The sequence below is a fragment of the Microcaecilia unicolor genome, chromosome 4 (assembly GCF_901765095.1).
Source record: "Microcaecilia unicolor chromosome 4, aMicUni1.1, whole genome shotgun sequence".
NCBI lineage: Eukaryota > Metazoa > Chordata > Amphibia > Gymnophiona > Siphonopidae > Microcaecilia > Microcaecilia unicolor.
Window position 1 is genome coordinate 233,821,241 of NC_044034.1, and position 16,220 is coordinate 233,837,460.

The following is a 16,220-nucleotide window of genomic DNA, read 5'->3' on the forward strand; positions in this document are numbered from 1 at the left end:
AACCTTAATGACATTATCAAAACATTATGAACAAATTACTGGTAAAGATTAACACGTCCACGTGTAAGATAAGATCATTCAAAACAACCATTGTAGCCAGATAAGAACATAAGATACTCATACTGGGTCAGACCAATGGTCCATCTAGCCCAGTATCCTGCTTCTAGCAGTAGCCAATCCAGGTCACAAGTACCTGACAGAAACCCAATTAATAGCACAATTCTATGCTACCAATCCCAGGGCAAGCAGTGGCTTTTCCCATGTTCATCTCAGCAACAGACTATGCACTTTTCCAAACCTTTTTTTAAACCCAGAAACGCCAACCACTGATACCAGATCCACCAGTAATGAGTTCCAGAGCATAACTATTCTTTGAGTAAAAAATATTTCCTATTTTCTTTTAAAGTATTTCCATGTAATTTCACTGAGTGTCCCCTGGTCTTTGTACTTTATGAATGAGTAAAAAAATTGATTCACCTCCACCCGCTCCACACTACTCAGGATTTTGTAGACCGTATTCCCCTCCCACTTCACCCTCAACCATCTCTTTTCCAAGCTGAAGAGCCCTAACCTCTTAATCTTTCCTCATACTGGGCAGTTCTATCCCCTTTATCATTTTGGTCGCTGTTCTTTGAACCTTTTTCTAATTCTGCTATTTTTTGAGATATGACAACCAGAACCAAACACAATACTCAAGGTGAGGCTGCACCATAGAGTGATACAGAGGCATTATAATGTTTTTGGTCTTATTTTGCATCCCTTTCCTAATAATTCCTAGCATCCTGTTTTTTTTTTGGCTGCCACCGCACATTGGGCAGAAGATTTCAATATATCATCTACAATGACACATAGGTCTTTTTCTTGAGTGCCGACTCCTAAAGTGGACCCTAGCATTAGATATCATTAAGTTTCATCTGCCATTTGGATGCCCAGTCTTCCAGTTTCTAAGGTCTTCCTGCAATTTTTCACAATCCACATGCGTGTTTGACAACTTTAAATAGTTTCGTGTCATCTACAAATTTCATCACCTCACTCTTCATTCTGATTTCCACATCATTTATAAATATGTTAAATAGCACTGGTCCCAGTCCAGATCCTGAAGCACTCCACTATTCACCCTCCTCCATTGAGAAAAATGTTCATTTAACCCTACCCTCTATTTTCTATCCAATAACCAATTCTTATACACAGATAGACATTGCCTCCTATCCCACAACTCATTAATTTTCTAAGGAGTCTCTCATGAGGTACTTTGTCAAAAGCTTTCTTTAAATCTGGATACACTACATCAACCAGCTCGGCTCACCTTGATCCACATGTTTATTCACGCCTTCAAGGAAATGACCTCCTTTGGCTGAACCAATGCTGACTCTGTCCCATTAAACCACGTTTGTCTATATATTCAGTAATTTTATTCTTTATAATAGTTTCCATTATTTTGCCCGGCAATGAAGTCAGTCTTACCAGTCTGTAATTTCCCGAATCACCCTGGAACCCTTTTTAAAACCTGGAATCACATTGGCCACTCTCCAGTCTTCAGGTACTATGAAGGATTTTAACAAGTTACAGATCACTAGCAGCAGATCAGCAATTTCATGTTTAAGTTCTTTCAATACCCTGGAATGTATTCCATCCAGTCGAGGTGATTTATCACTCTTTAACTTTGTCAATCTGGCTCAGTACATCGTCCAAGTTCACTGAGACTTCTTTCACTTTCTCTGCATCGTCACCCCTGAATACCATTTGCAGGAGAAAGCACTGTCAACAATAAAACTAGTTCCAGTCTAGCTCCATAAAAAGGTACAATTAGTTCAATCCACCACAGTAAAGTTCCTTTATTCTGCTGATCAGCATGATTGTGTCTCCCCTCTCTCGATATCTGAAGGAACACTGGCTTCCGATCAGGGCTCATCTCAAGTTCAAGGTTCTTACCTTGGATCATAAGGCACACGTCCCTTCTCCTACCTACTTAGTGGTCTTCTAATCCCATATATATCCAATCATAACCTTGGATCCCCTCAGAACAATCTCCTGTCGCTTACTCCTCTTCTCATCTCCACTTGGACAGCACCAGAAAATCTGCTTTTGTTATGCTGGTCCAATTTTATGGAATTCTTTCCCCTCATATAGGCACTGTGTCCAGCTTTCAAATGTTCAACAAGGCAGTGAAAATCTAACTGTTTGAATAGGCTTTTGGCAATACTATCCACTTTTGATTCTTCAGTGGCCAGCAGCCATGCTACCCTTCTCTTCAAGGTCTCCTCTGTTCTCTTCCTCCCCCCTTTTCATCCCTTGCTGTTTGCTGCCCTTGGCAGCCATACACTCTTACCCTGCTTACTTCCATTGCAATAAATAAAATAAAGGTAAATGTTATCAAATTTTACCTCTATTTTTGTTTCAGTCTAATCTGACCTGTTTCAGTTTTTATTTCACATGCAATATCCATTACAGAGTGGAGAAGTACAACTTTTTGTGAAAACGGTCAATTGAACTCACCCAGAATTTGGCCAGTGTGTTGCTTCTCCATAGCTGTAGTTAATAAGATCACACTTATACTTTATGGCTTCTATCATCTGTTAAGAATTAATACTTCCAATGAAAATTTGTTCACAGGCACAGTAAAGTTTTAAAAAGCACAAGACCACATTTATTAAATTTAGTGCTATTTCTATAATCATCATAAGAGAATTGGTATCAGATTTATATTTCTCTCAGTTTCCCTACAATCAAAAATGCTCATAACTGACTCAAACTTAATTCATTAAAAAAATGCAGAAAGCCTAAACTCAAGACTCACAACTTACAAGGATAAAGATTTAATAAATTTAAAGATTGAATTTGTCAATTTTAAAACCAATGTAAATCCAAATACAATTAACAAACCGTACAGCTCTTATTAGGCCTGTGCCTGTTTCCATAGTGCTTAGCCTAGTATCACCACTCAAGACTCACAACTTACAAAGGATAAAGATTTAATAAATTTAAAGATTGAATTTGTCAATTTTAAAACCAATGTAAATCCAAATACAATTAACAAACCGTACAGCTCTTATTAGGCCTGTGCCTGTTTCCATAGTGCTTAGCCTAGTATCACCAATCTTGATTGCAAGAATCTGAGCTCCAGGTGCCACTCCATTCCTTTCTGGTTCTTCTGGGAAATACCCAGCTGCAATGCTAGCAACATGTGTTCCGTGTGCTCCTTTATAAACAAAAAGAAAACAGTTCAGTAAGTAGGGATGTGCATCCATTTGAAACATTTCCCATTTTATTTCATGTCATGTTTAGGCTGAAGTTGGTAAATGCTGAAATTTTAGGGTTTTTTTTCCCCCCCCCCAGTGTTAATAGTGTAAAAAAAAAGTGTGCACTATTTACAACATCCCTTCCTCCCAAATGAAAACTGAAAAAAAAAATAAAAAATTACCCACAAAACAAAAAATCCAGCAAGAACTAAATGTTTCCCCCTGCACGTCCCTAGCAATAAGGTTGATAGAGCTCCTTTCCAACTTAACCTTTCTCCCTATTCCATTCAACAGACCCAAGAAACTTTATTGTCAAAATGATTTATATATTTTTTTTTTCAGGGGGGGGGGGATGGGGGGGGTGGGGGGGAGAGACACAGTTGCAGGATGGGTAGTTTAGCGGTGGGGCATTTTCTAGATTAGTAGGGCAGTTACAGGGCACAGTGTTGGGGCGCAGCAGTTTGAGTGGAAAGGCAATACAGAAGATAGATTTGGAAGTTAACTACAGTTTGGTCAGTGGAGGGGCAGTAACAGGGGTTATCTTGGAGAGGATGTGGCAGTATCAAGAATGGTGGTGGAGCAGTTTGGGATGTAAAGGCAGTTTGTGAGTTGTTGGGACAGTTGCAAGATGTAGCCTTGGGTTGGGGTATTTTGGAGGTTGCAGTGTAGCTGCGGTGGGATAGTTTTGGGGGTGGAGAAGTTTGTGAGATGGTGGAGCAGATGGGGGTAGTTTATTGGGTAGTAGCAGTCTGTGGGATGGTGAGACAGTGAGACAGTTGCAGGGGTGTAGTTTAGGGGTATGGCCAGTATAAAACAGGGGAGAGACAAATGGAAAGGAGAGATTCTTTAACTGCTGTTTCACTATCATCTTTCTAGTTTTGAGGAGTCAATTGTTACTCTTATACTACATCCAATGTTACATATGGAACAATAAGTTAATCAAACTGATAATTTTCTTTGCTTTAGTCCCAAAGGATCAGTCCAGACAATGGGTTGTGACCATCCGCCAGCACGTAGAGATAGAGAACTCAGAGTTGTGCCTTATAAGCTCCTGCACTTAGCAACCAAGCCAGTATTTGATATAAAGCAGTGAGAGTGACTTCCAGAGAAAAAAAACTACAGCCTCTGGATAGAAAAAGAACTATGAAATAACGAGCAAAACGTGATTAGAAATAAACAGAACACTATAACACCCAAAATTACAAAGCTCCAGGATAAGTTCTTCACATTCAGCTAATCACCTCAGGAGACTTCAGTCATACCATCAATTTCTTATACACATTCTATTTAGGATGGAAGGCCAGGTGGAAAAAAAAAACAAAACTTCACCATCACCAATCCGTGGGAAAAAAAAAAACTGGTCTTTCAAAATGTATTTTCCTTTCTATATACATATATTGGAACTCTGGAACACTGTATGGATTATCAATGACAGCTCAAACACAAAAGAAAAAAAACAGACGTGAAAGGTACTAAACCCAGAAACATTGCACCCACCCACCTGGCAACTGCTGGCCTGCCTACTCCCAAGACTAGCTAAACATGCTGGCTGACACACTCAACTGCTTAACTTAGCTGCAGTGTTCCACCACCATATTTCCAGACATAATGGAAGCAAGTGGAGGGAAAGCAGATTGCACTCACCTAACGCCTGCTTGCATGTCTGCTCCCAAGCCATGAGAAATACACTAGCAGACACTTAACTGCCATGACTTACCTGAAGAATGTCACCTTCCATTTTCCCCCCTGACAAACTGAAGACAACTGGAGGTGAAGAGGAGGAGTGTGATCACTTCAGACTCTCTGATCAAGTTTCAATCCAACACAACAGCACAGCAGATCACAAGGCAGGCTAGGAAGAGGCTGCACTGAAGTCATTTTTTTCTTCCTCTTCCAAAATGTTTAAACAGCCAGCACTCAGGAAATATATATCTGGCCCACTCCTAGAGCAGGGGAGGACAGCCACAACCTCACAATGATCAGAAAGCCAGAGTCGGAAAAAAACGGGTTTAGTACCCCCTTTGCTCTATGGGCTGGCTTTCACCTCTAGTCTGTTCCCAGGGGGGTAGGGAAATCAGCGTCAAAGAGCTGCCGACTGCAGTGTGCCCCAAACTTGGTTTCTGCTCCACTAAGAATCTGGGCCTATGGTCTTTCTGGGAGTGGCCTACTCTTAGTTGGTGCACCACTCTATATGCCTGCCTCATCTGCTGGAGCAGAGAGAAATACTGAGGAGCTGAAAACAGAACGAACTCCCTTATAAGGGGAGTGAAGTGAGCTCTGAGCTTTTATTCCCCTCGCTCCATATGCTGACAAAAAGACAGAACACACTCATCTGGGTAGGACGAAAAGATGCATTGCCAGCCCATGGTAAATTTGCTTTTACCACAATTTTCACTGAAAACTTCATGTCAATGACATTCCCTCCCAGTCCTCGAGAGCTTCCCACAGGTTAGGTTTTCAGGCTAATGAATATGTATGACAAAGATTTGCATGCCTTCTACCTCCATAATATGCAAGCAAATCTCTTATATCGTTACCGGGATACCCTGACAATCTGGTCTGTTAGCAATCCTCAAGAAGTGGAGTGAATACAAGTGCCTTACGTTCTTTAGGCATTAACATACATTTTTTAAGTGTTTTAATAAATCATTAATCCAGGGGTTTTCACCCCAGTCCTCAGGGCACATCCAGCCACTTGCGGTTTTCAGCATTTCCCCCAACTGAATGGAGATATCCTGAAAGCTCCAACAGCCTGGGTGTGTCCCCGAGGACTGGGTTGAAAACCTCTGCATTAACATATTCTAAATTTACATTTTACAGTATTTACAAAAGTTTAATCCTATAAAAATATTACTATTTTCACAGAAGATGTTTTTAATAAAATTGTTTCTAGCTCAGCAGGACCTAAGTTAATTCACAGAAACAGTTTGTATTGTTTTCTGCTCAACTAGTCATATTTGAAAATGGAATATCTGCAATCTCTAGTGTGCTCTGACAATAGTGGTCAGCTTGAGATCATAATTAGCATTTGGAAGAATGAAGAAAGCATGAACTTACAGGGATCATGGAAACTTTAGACAGAGTTATTGCAACCTAGGTGAGAGTGAAGTATGGCGATTGCAGGAACAGAAAGGGAAAATAAGATTAGAATCAGATAAAAAGGAGATGAGAAACCTCCATTTTATTAACAGCAATACAGCCCTTGGCAGCAGGGAACAACCATGAGATAACTGCCCTCAGTTTTAGTATTTGAACATTTATAAAGATATTAAGTTAATGCTTTTAACCACACGTGTCAGTGCTTAAATATTAATTCTAATTTGTTCTACGTTTCAAAGATTTTGCAAATGTCTATTAAGAAATCACACTACCAGTTCACTAAAGCTACAAACTATCATAGCTTTATAACAAATAATTAAAGTTAATTTTTATTGTGATTTGAGCTAGCGATAATATATTATTTCACTCCATCATTAGTGCAAATTCATCAGCAAAGTGCTTATGAAATCAATTTTATTGTCTGGACCTCTGTATCAATTACACATTAAATTAGAAACATCTTTAAGGTTATTTCAACATCTTACCCTCCACCTAGTCACAAGAGAAAGCAGATTTCCTTCATTGTAAATATTAACAGAATAGTTCAACATCTCAGAAGTACCAAGAGATCCATACTCTTGCATCTCTTTATAGTTTCTTAGCACAGCACAACCATCCAGATCACCAGATTCACTTGTATCTAGGCAGGCTCTAAAGAACAAAAATTTTCCAGGGTAAACTCTTAATCAATTACATTAACCTCATAATATGCATGTATGGTGCATTGTCAGAGCACAAGAACACGAGGAAAGCAAACACTGGGCCTTCAGGAATGAGAAAAATTTTAAACTTTTATTCAAGCAAGACCTGACATGGGCCGTGTTTCGGCATTCAAGTGCCTGTATCAGGGGGTCGATAAAGTCCTCTAGGTCTGCTTGTGGACATAACGGAAAAAGATAAACAATCAAGAACTGTTTCCCAATTATACAGGTCAATCTGTTTTGAAACACTGTCTGTAGAAAAAACCGCCAAAAGTTTTGACAGCTTGAACGCTGAAACACGGCCCAGTGTTTGCTTTTCATGTTTCTGTTTATATTTGTATGCTGTTACCCTCTCTTTTGTGGCACTGTCAAAGCACACAATGTCATGATCCACAGAGAAACAGGCCACTATGTGTATGGGGAAGAAGACATACATTTTGGGCCTATTTATAATGTCACATAGATACCTCTGTAACTTTATACAATACTAACAAACCCTGCAGAAATCATAGCTTATAATAAATACACAATGAGTGTATTTTATAAGGTATATGCAAGGCCACCTCAAGATTATCTGACACACTAGGCAAACCTTCAAATGTGCAATCCCCCCTCCCATCCCAGGGCAGCTCAATGTCCGCTATGGTGTCCAGTTATCCCGATTCTCCCCCCCCCCCAATAGTATCCAGCATCTCTCTCCTTCCGTATTCCCCCACCCAGCATCTCTCCTTCTATTTTCCCTCCCTCCACTCCTCATAGTGTCCAGTATCTCCCCATCCTTCCCCCTATTCCCCCTCCACTGAGGCACCAGCATGTCAATCGGCTTGCCAACATAACACTAGTCGAGTTTGGAGCAGGGCCTTGAGCTTCTACGCATGCTCAAGGCCTACTAAGTCCAGACCTTTATAGAACAGGAAGTTCAGAGGGTGTGGGACCCATCAAGCCTTGAACATGTGCAGATGCTCAAGGCCCCACACTGGGTGTGAGAGTTTTATTGGCAAGCTGATTAAAAGGTGGGGCATCCACAGAGGTGGTAAGGAAGGGAAGGGGGGGGGGTCAGCTGAACACTCTGGGGTGGGGGAGGGTGGGGAAAGAAGATAATGAGATGCTGAATATGGAGATCACTATACCGCCCCTCACCCTCCAAAACATGCCACCATATGTAGATGCCTAGTCTGTCTAGTGGTTGGGACGGACCCGAGTATATGCATAAATCACGTCCACCCCAAAAACATATACAATTACACATTTTCTTGAATTCAAGGGATAATTTTATAAAATGCATACACTGGCACATATGTGCAAAAAACTTCTATAAAATACCCTCATTGAATCAGTACTGTATACTGGACTGGAACCCATACATTCCTGGAACCCAAATTTCTAAACTCCATCATCATGTTATATTAGTTTCTTCTTCCCCTTAAAGTTCCACCTATTGGACCGACGATCAGAAGCAAACGCAGGCGCTAGAGGCTATTAGCGCCATACTAGCACCTGCATTTGCTTCTGCCCCATGATCAGAGCCCCTGAGCGCGTGAAAGAACAAGCTCGCGGGCTTTGAACCCAACTAGCATGCAAATGCATGTAAACAGGGATCTTAGTGCAAGTAGCCTGCAAATTGCATACTAAACAAATTCCTCCCCAATGATCAGCGAGCCAAAATTGGTGCGCTGTCCAAGCTCGGAGCTGGGGTTAGGGTTTTGCAGACCATTGGGGAGGAATGGTGAGCCCCGTCTAGCATGCATTTGAATGCTAGCAGGCCCCCCCCTTCCCCCCCAATACAGCCCTCCCCAGGAGCAGGAACCCTGAACCACCTCACCTCGAGCCAGCAACATGGAACAGTCCCCCCGACCCATGTTTTGGGGGGAGGCCTGGATATCCGGTGGTTCTCCAGTCTCCCTAACCCTCCCCCCCCCCCCCACAGCATCCCCTCAAAAAAGCCCTGGTGGCCAGTGGGTCACAAATCAAGCCCCCCCCCAACCTGGAGGTCTAGTGGCCCTCTTCCCCGCTGGAAGAGAAGGGAGTGTACTACCTCCCTCCTCCAACAAAAGGTACAGGGGGTAGGGAAGAGGACTGCAAGACCACCAGGCTGGGGGGGCTTGATTTGCGGCCCACTGGGCCACCAGGACATTTTTGGGTGAGATGCAAGGGGGGTTGGGGGGGCTGGAGAGCCACCAGATCTCCAGCCCCCTGTGAACTTGTGTCAGGGGGAGGGGGGGTGTCAGGTGGACTGGAGATCCGGCGGACCTCCAGCCGCCATGTTGCTGGCTTGGGGTAGGGGTTCGGTGGGGGCACTAGGCCATCAGGGCCATGCTGCTTGGGGTCTGTTGCTCCCATGGATCTCTAGGCCCTGTGTTTGACGGGTCTGGGCTTTTGACAGCCCAGAGCTATCAAACAAGTGTGGGAGAATTTCAGGCACAATCCTCCTGCACTTTATCCTATGATCAGTGATAAAGCGCATATAAATCTGCATGCTATTATCTCTGATCATAGGGGCAGTAAAGCCTCCACTGTTCCAGCACTACTTTTAGAGTGCTGTTTGGAACAGCGCGGGGTTTTCAATCATCTGGGCATAAATGTCAAATTGAAGAAAACATCACAAATAGAAAACTGGATGATCACCTACATAGTAGGTTAAAAACTAACTGGATACTGTCTTCAAGGACATTCAAAATTTAAGGAGACCACTGACTTAACCTAAAGATCATCAATCCTGTTTTGTTAATTTGTGTATCTTTGACATTCTGCCACAAAGAATAAGCAAAGTAAAAGAGATTGAAAATTTACACTCATTTTGATTAAAAACATGCACCAAAATTTAATGCATTTCTACTTCAAAGTTTTACACTGACAAATTTTGCACATTTTACTTTCCTGTTCCTTATAGCATAGCAGCAAAGGTATACAAAGTAGAACCTGATTAATCCACCCTGCTAATTTCCATCAACCACTGATTTCTCAAGGATTTTTTCCCCCACACAGAACATTAACACTGTTAATGTAAATTCCTTATAAATGTTTTATTTGAAAAGTATTAATAAAAGTAATCCTCAAATAATTAAGGGTCTTCTTTTCAAAAATTTCTCTTACCTATTTACATGTTAAGTTTTACAGTTCTTCATACTTGTTTTTGAAATATTACATTAGAATTTTACTAGCGAGTTCTTAAGGGAAAATAGAATGGTAGAAAATGCTAAGCTTTCATGGAACACATTTGGAAAATTTCATCTCATGATGCAAAATGGGATGCAAAATTATGCTTATCAGTATGCTAGTTATACTCAGATTCTCAAAACTATAGCTATATATGTAAATCTGTAACGTATCTTTAATATGCCCTTTTTATGTGGTAAATTATAATGTTTAGACAGCTAAACATCCACTTAACCAAGAGTTATTATATGCATACAAGTTCTGTTTGAGCTTTGAAAATTTATCCCAGTATGTTTTAAGTGGAAATGAAGTGCTACAAAATGAGATTTATTATAGAAACAAACTTTTCAGTATGAATACTATTTTAATACTATTATAATACATCTACTTCAGTTTCTATACAGACCCACTAATCTACACCGCTGAGTTATATGAATACAAAGAGCAACTGAAATTACCTCCATGTTTCTCCATCATGCCAAACCAAGCAATCATATCCAGGGCCAGGATCACTATACTTTTTTTTCAAATGAATTCAACAGTTCCACTTGACTCTGAAGTTCCTCTTTTATCAACTTATCTACCTTAAAGAGAACAAAAACTGGCTTACACTATGAACCAACACTGAAAAATAAAAATGAACAGATAGTACAGTACAGTCTCGATTAGCCGACCTAAACGGGACCCACCAGTTGTCAGATAATATGGAAAAACACTACACAATGCATAAATAAAGGCACAAGAGGAGTTCCTGATTTTCAAAATTGTTTCTAAAAGATTTAAAATGGAAATAAATGTGATGATGCCACTGGGGGGGGGGGGGTGTCTGTCAGATATGCTGTATGGTCAGATTAACGAAGGTCGGATAATCAACACTTTACTGTATAAGCAAAGCTAGATGGGTGACTATTATGGCTGTAAATAGATTATTCAAGAAAATGCACTGCTAAGTAGATACTTTTTTCATTCAGTTTTGTTTCACCCCTCAGCAGTTAAAAGTGATTCATGTTTTAGGTGGTTCTACTTAGGAATATATACCACTATTAAATAGTGCAGATTAAAGCAGTGGTTCTCAATCCCGTCCTCTGGACACACCCAACCAGTCAGATATTCAAGATATGCTTGAAACAGATCTGCATGCACTGACTCTACCGTCTGCAAAAGTATCACATGCACTGTTCCCTCTAAACTACGTGGGAGTCCTCCAACTGCATTGCTGCCAGTCGGGGGGGGGGGGGGGGGTGCTTCAATATTGTGCTTTCAGCTGCAAGAGATGGGCAAGTTCTCTGGAGTCCTGCAGAACTTGCCTGCCCCTCACTATGGAAAATGTGACAGTGAAACAGCCTCCCCCCCCCCAACTGGTTAGAGCTGTAGTTGGAGCTTAGATGGTACAGCGATACATGCCTATTTCGTCATGGGCATCCTGAAAAACCCAACTGTTTGGGTTGTGTCTGCAGGACTGGTTTGAGAAGCCCAGAATTAGGGTTATGCTGTGTTGTTTTTAACAACCAAACCCAAGCAGGGACCATATATTCCCATGTCAAACATGAAAATTGTTGGACTATTTATGATTTTTCGGAATAGAAAGGCCAATAAAAAGAAAACACATTTTAAACCATTAGAGAGTAACAATAAGAAATTAAATATAACATGCCAACTACACATCTCTAATAGTTATGAACTTATATTCCAATATTTAATATGTATGTCTCGCCATAGCAGTAATGTAACAAAGAGAGGGAACCAAGTACAAAAAGACCAAACAAAAAAAGAGCACAAAGGGCCTTTAAAACAGGAGGGAACACAGTTTTTTCATTAAACTAATCCTTTAAATGGTGAACTTTGATTGAAGAGAGACCCGACACGGGCCGTGTTTTCGGTGCTACCGCACCTGCGTCAGGGGTCACACCAATGACAAAGGAGGCTTCAATAGACTAATTCTTTCCGAAATTTTTGTATAATATATTCCTCCTGCTACGCCTGATAGCTTGAATTTCCTTTCAGTGCGGCCCAAAAAAAGAAATGGCCCGTTTTTTAATGAAAAAACTGTGTTCCCTCCTGTTTTTAAAGGCCCTTTGTGCTCTTTTTTTTGTCTCGCCATAGCATTCACAGTGTGTCATAATTTGTTATATTTGTACCCCGCGCTTTCCCACTCATGGCAGGCTCAATGCCGCTTACAGATACAGGTACTGATTTGTACGTGGGGCAATGGAGGGTTAAGTGACTTGCCCAGAGTCACAAGGAGCTGCCCGTGCCTGAAGTGGGAATCACACTCAGTTCCCCAGTTCCCCAGGACCAGAGTCCACCACCCTAACCACTAGGTCACTCCTACACTTCAGCGCCACATAAAACAATCCCACCCATACAATCACACCATTTGGTGAAACAGCCAGGTGTTCTACCACCATAGATATGTGAACATGTTCTACCTTGTTTTTATATTTCCAGTTCCATCATGTTTTCTAGACTGGCTGTCACTGCCTGAGGGTCCTCATAATCTGTGGTTAGCTCTTACATGTGACCTCCAATAACTGAAGTCCTGGCAGATGCTTCCTTCAGTGCTGTTCAAGGAGGATGAATGAACAGGAGACGAACACAAGAACATAGGTATTGCCATATGAGACAGACCGAAGGTCCATCAAGCCCAGCATCCTGTTTCAAATAGTGGCCAATCCAGGTTACAAATACCTAGCACGATCCCAAAACAGTACAACATATTTTATGCTGCTTATCCTATAAGCAGTGAATTTTCCACAAGTCCATTTTAATAATGGCTTATGGACTTTTCTCTTAGGAAGCTATCCAAACCTTTTTTAAACCCCGCTAAACTAACTGAATTCCAGAGTTTAATTACACGTTGCGTGAAGAAATATTTTCTCCTATTCATTTTAAATTTACTACTTTGTAGCTTCATTGCGTGCCCCCTAGTCCTAGTTCGCTCAATTCCTTCCTGTGCCTCCACCCACAGTTCTCTTACAATTCCCCCTCCCCTCTCACTCTCTGCCCAATTCCCCCCTCACCTCCTTTCTCCCCATCTGCCCACAGTTCTCTATCATATCTCACCTCCCATCTCACGGTTCTCTCTCAATTCCTCCCCGCCTATCCTCCTACCCAAGGTTTTCTCTCAATCCCCCCCCCCTCCCAGTTCGGTCTCAATGCCTTCCCTCCACTGCCTGCATGGTTGATCTGGCATCTCTCCCTCCTCTCCCAGCGGCTCTCTGTCTTTCCCTTCCCTCCCAACCCAGATTACCTTTGTAGAAGTCTTCAACTTGCCATGCCAGCTGTATTGAAAGGCTGCCTAAGGCCTGCACCAAGCATTTCCCTCTGACCTGCCCCGCTCCCTTTTGAACAGGAAGTTGCATCATAAGGGGTTGGGATGGGTCAGAGGAAAAGGCCCAGTGAAGGCCTCAGGCAGCCTTTTGATACAGCTGCCGCTGGCGCTGCAGGGCAAAGACTTCCGGCAAAGGTAAACCAGGTTGGGAGGGAAGGGAAAGGGAGAGAGCCGCCTGCAATCCAGGAGGGAAGGGAGAGATACTGGACTGATCATACCTGTGTGCAGACAGGGGAGGAAGGGAAGCATTTAAATTATTAATCACAGTAAAAAAAAATTCAAATCGCAATTATTAATGCTTTAATCGCAGCATTTAACTGCAATTAACATGCAGTCCTAATATGCAACCAATCAAGACCAAAAACCCTTTTATGGGAAAATAAGGTTCTTACCGTGATAATTTTCTTTCCTTTAGTCATAGCAGATGCAGCCATTACAGATGTGTTGTGTCCATCAACCAGCAGAGGGAGATAGAGAGCACACTTTTTTCAGTGCCTCATACCAGCTTCCTCCACTGCCTCTCTTCAGTATTTGAAGCTTCCAAAGCAGTATGGCAAACCGCAATGGGAATAACATAAGCTTTCCTCACAGCGAACGATGGCCCTACAACAAAGGGCATTAACTCAGAATGGAGGGAATGAAACATCCTCCCGGAGGGCATAAACTCATCCTCCACTGAGACATAACTGGAGGGAATAAACTCATCCTCCAAAACATGAAACTGGAGGGAATTAAGTCATCCTCCTCTAATTGAACAAGAATCCTGAAGACTGTTTTCCGACTTTCTCCCAAGGACGGAATCTCCAGGAAACAAGAACAGAACCTGAAATAGATTTACAGCAGATAGCATCAGACAGGGAGGGATCATGGCTGCATCTGCTATGACTAAAGGAAAGAAAATTATAACGGTAAGAACCTAATTTTCCCTTCCTTGTCATCAAGCAGATGCAGCCATTACAGATGGGATGTATCAAAGCAATCCCTAGATAGGGTGGGAACAAGCCACACCACGCGCCAGCACTTGCGCTCCAAAATGTGCGTCCCTCCTGGCAGCCACATCCAGCCTGTAATGTCGAGCAAAAGAGAGTTTAGAAGCCCATGTTGCTGCACTACAAATCTCTTGAAGAGAGAGTGCTCCAGTTTCAGCCCAAGAAGAGGAAATTCCTCTAGTGGAATGCGCCTTAAAGGCATCAGGCGGAGGCCGGCCGGCAAGCAAATAAGCTGAAAAGATAGATTCTTTAAGCCAGCGGGCAATAGTGGCTTTAGACGCTGGAGACCCTCTGTGAGGACCTGATAGCAAAACAAACAGGTGTTCAGAGGTCCTGAAAGAGTTAGTAACTCGCAGATACTGCAGCAGAGTCCTGAGCACATCCAACAGGTGCAATTGCCCAAAAGATTCTGGAAACTCCTCCTCGACAAATGAGGGCAAGAAAATAGGTTGGTTTAGGTGAAACGCTGAAACCACCTTAGGCAAGAAGGAAGGCACAGTCCAAACCGTGACCCCGGACTCTGAAAACTGCAGAAAAGGGTCTCTACAAGACAGTGCCTGGAGCTCTGACACCCGTCTTGCCGAAGTAATGGCCACTAACAAGACGGCCTTCAGTGTCAAATCTTTCTCTGAAGCACGCCGAAGCGGTTCAAAGGGAGCACCCTGAAGGGCCTCCAGCACTAGCCCCAGGTTCCAAGCTGGACAAGGTGCACGCACGGGAGGACGGAGCCGAAGCACCCCTCTAAGAAACCGTGCCACATCCGGATGAGCAGCTAAAGACATGCCTTCAACCTTGCCACGCAGGGAGGCCAACGCTGCCACTTGCACCCGCAGGGAATTATAGGCCAAGCCTTTTTGTACACCATCCTGCAAAAAGTCCAGAATCGGCGAGACAGGAGCCCGCAGGGGTGTGATCTCTCTGGAAGCACACCAGACTTCAAACTGGCGCCAAATCCTGGCATAAGCCACGGAAGTGGAACGCTTGCGGGCTTGCAGGAGAGTGGTAATTACTTTATTGGAATAGCCTCTGCCTCTCAATTGCGCCCTCTCAATCACCAGGCCATAAGACCAAATCGGCCGGCGTCCTCCATGGTCACCGGACCCTGTGACAACAGGTTGGGAACCAGAGGTAACTGAAGGGGATCCTCTACGAGCATCTGTCGGAGGTCCGCATACCAAGGCCTCCTGGGCCAATCCGGGGCGACAAGATCCACTTCTCCTGGATGCAGCCAAATCCACAGGAGCACTCGCCCTATCAAGGGCCACGGAGGGAACACATACAGTAGGCCCGGAGGCCAGGGTTGAGCCAAGGCATCCAAACCCGCCGCGTGAGGATCTCTCCATTTGCTGAAGAAGCACGGGACTTTGGCATTGGTGCTTGTTGCCATTAGATCCATCACGGGCTTGCCCCACTTGGCACATATCTGCAGGAACACTTTGTCTGCAAGTTCCCACTCCGCTGGATCGATCTGATGCCTGCTTAAGATAATCGGCTTGCACGTTGCTCTGACCTGCAATGTGAGCTGCCGACACAAACTGTAGATGCAGCTCAGCCCAGTGGCAAACTTGTTCGGCCTGCGCGGCTAGAGCTCTGCACTGAGTGCCGCCTTGTCGATTTATGTAGGCCACTGCTGTCGTGTTGTCCGACATCACTCTGACAGCCAATCCTTCCAGGGTCACTTGAAAGGCCAGAAGCGCCTGAAACA

At 43.1% G+C, this 16,220-nt stretch overlaps 1 protein-coding gene across 1 annotated transcript in view; it reads right to left on the reverse strand.

The window, feature by feature from the left end:
- The window catches only part of TPP2 (tripeptidyl peptidase 2), a 321,173-nt gene that overhangs the window by 269,341 nt on the left and 35,612 nt on the right, over positions 1 to 16,220 (reverse strand). The window contains 6 exon segments of the mRNA XM_030201336.1: positions 2,497 to 2,573; positions 3,045 to 3,196; positions 5,256 to 5,263; positions 6,831 to 6,989; positions 10,654 to 10,718; positions 10,720 to 10,779. Of these exon segments, the coding sequence (XP_030057196.1) occupies positions 2,497 to 2,573; positions 3,045 to 3,196; positions 5,256 to 5,263; positions 6,831 to 6,989; positions 10,654 to 10,718; positions 10,720 to 10,779 (521 nt within the window).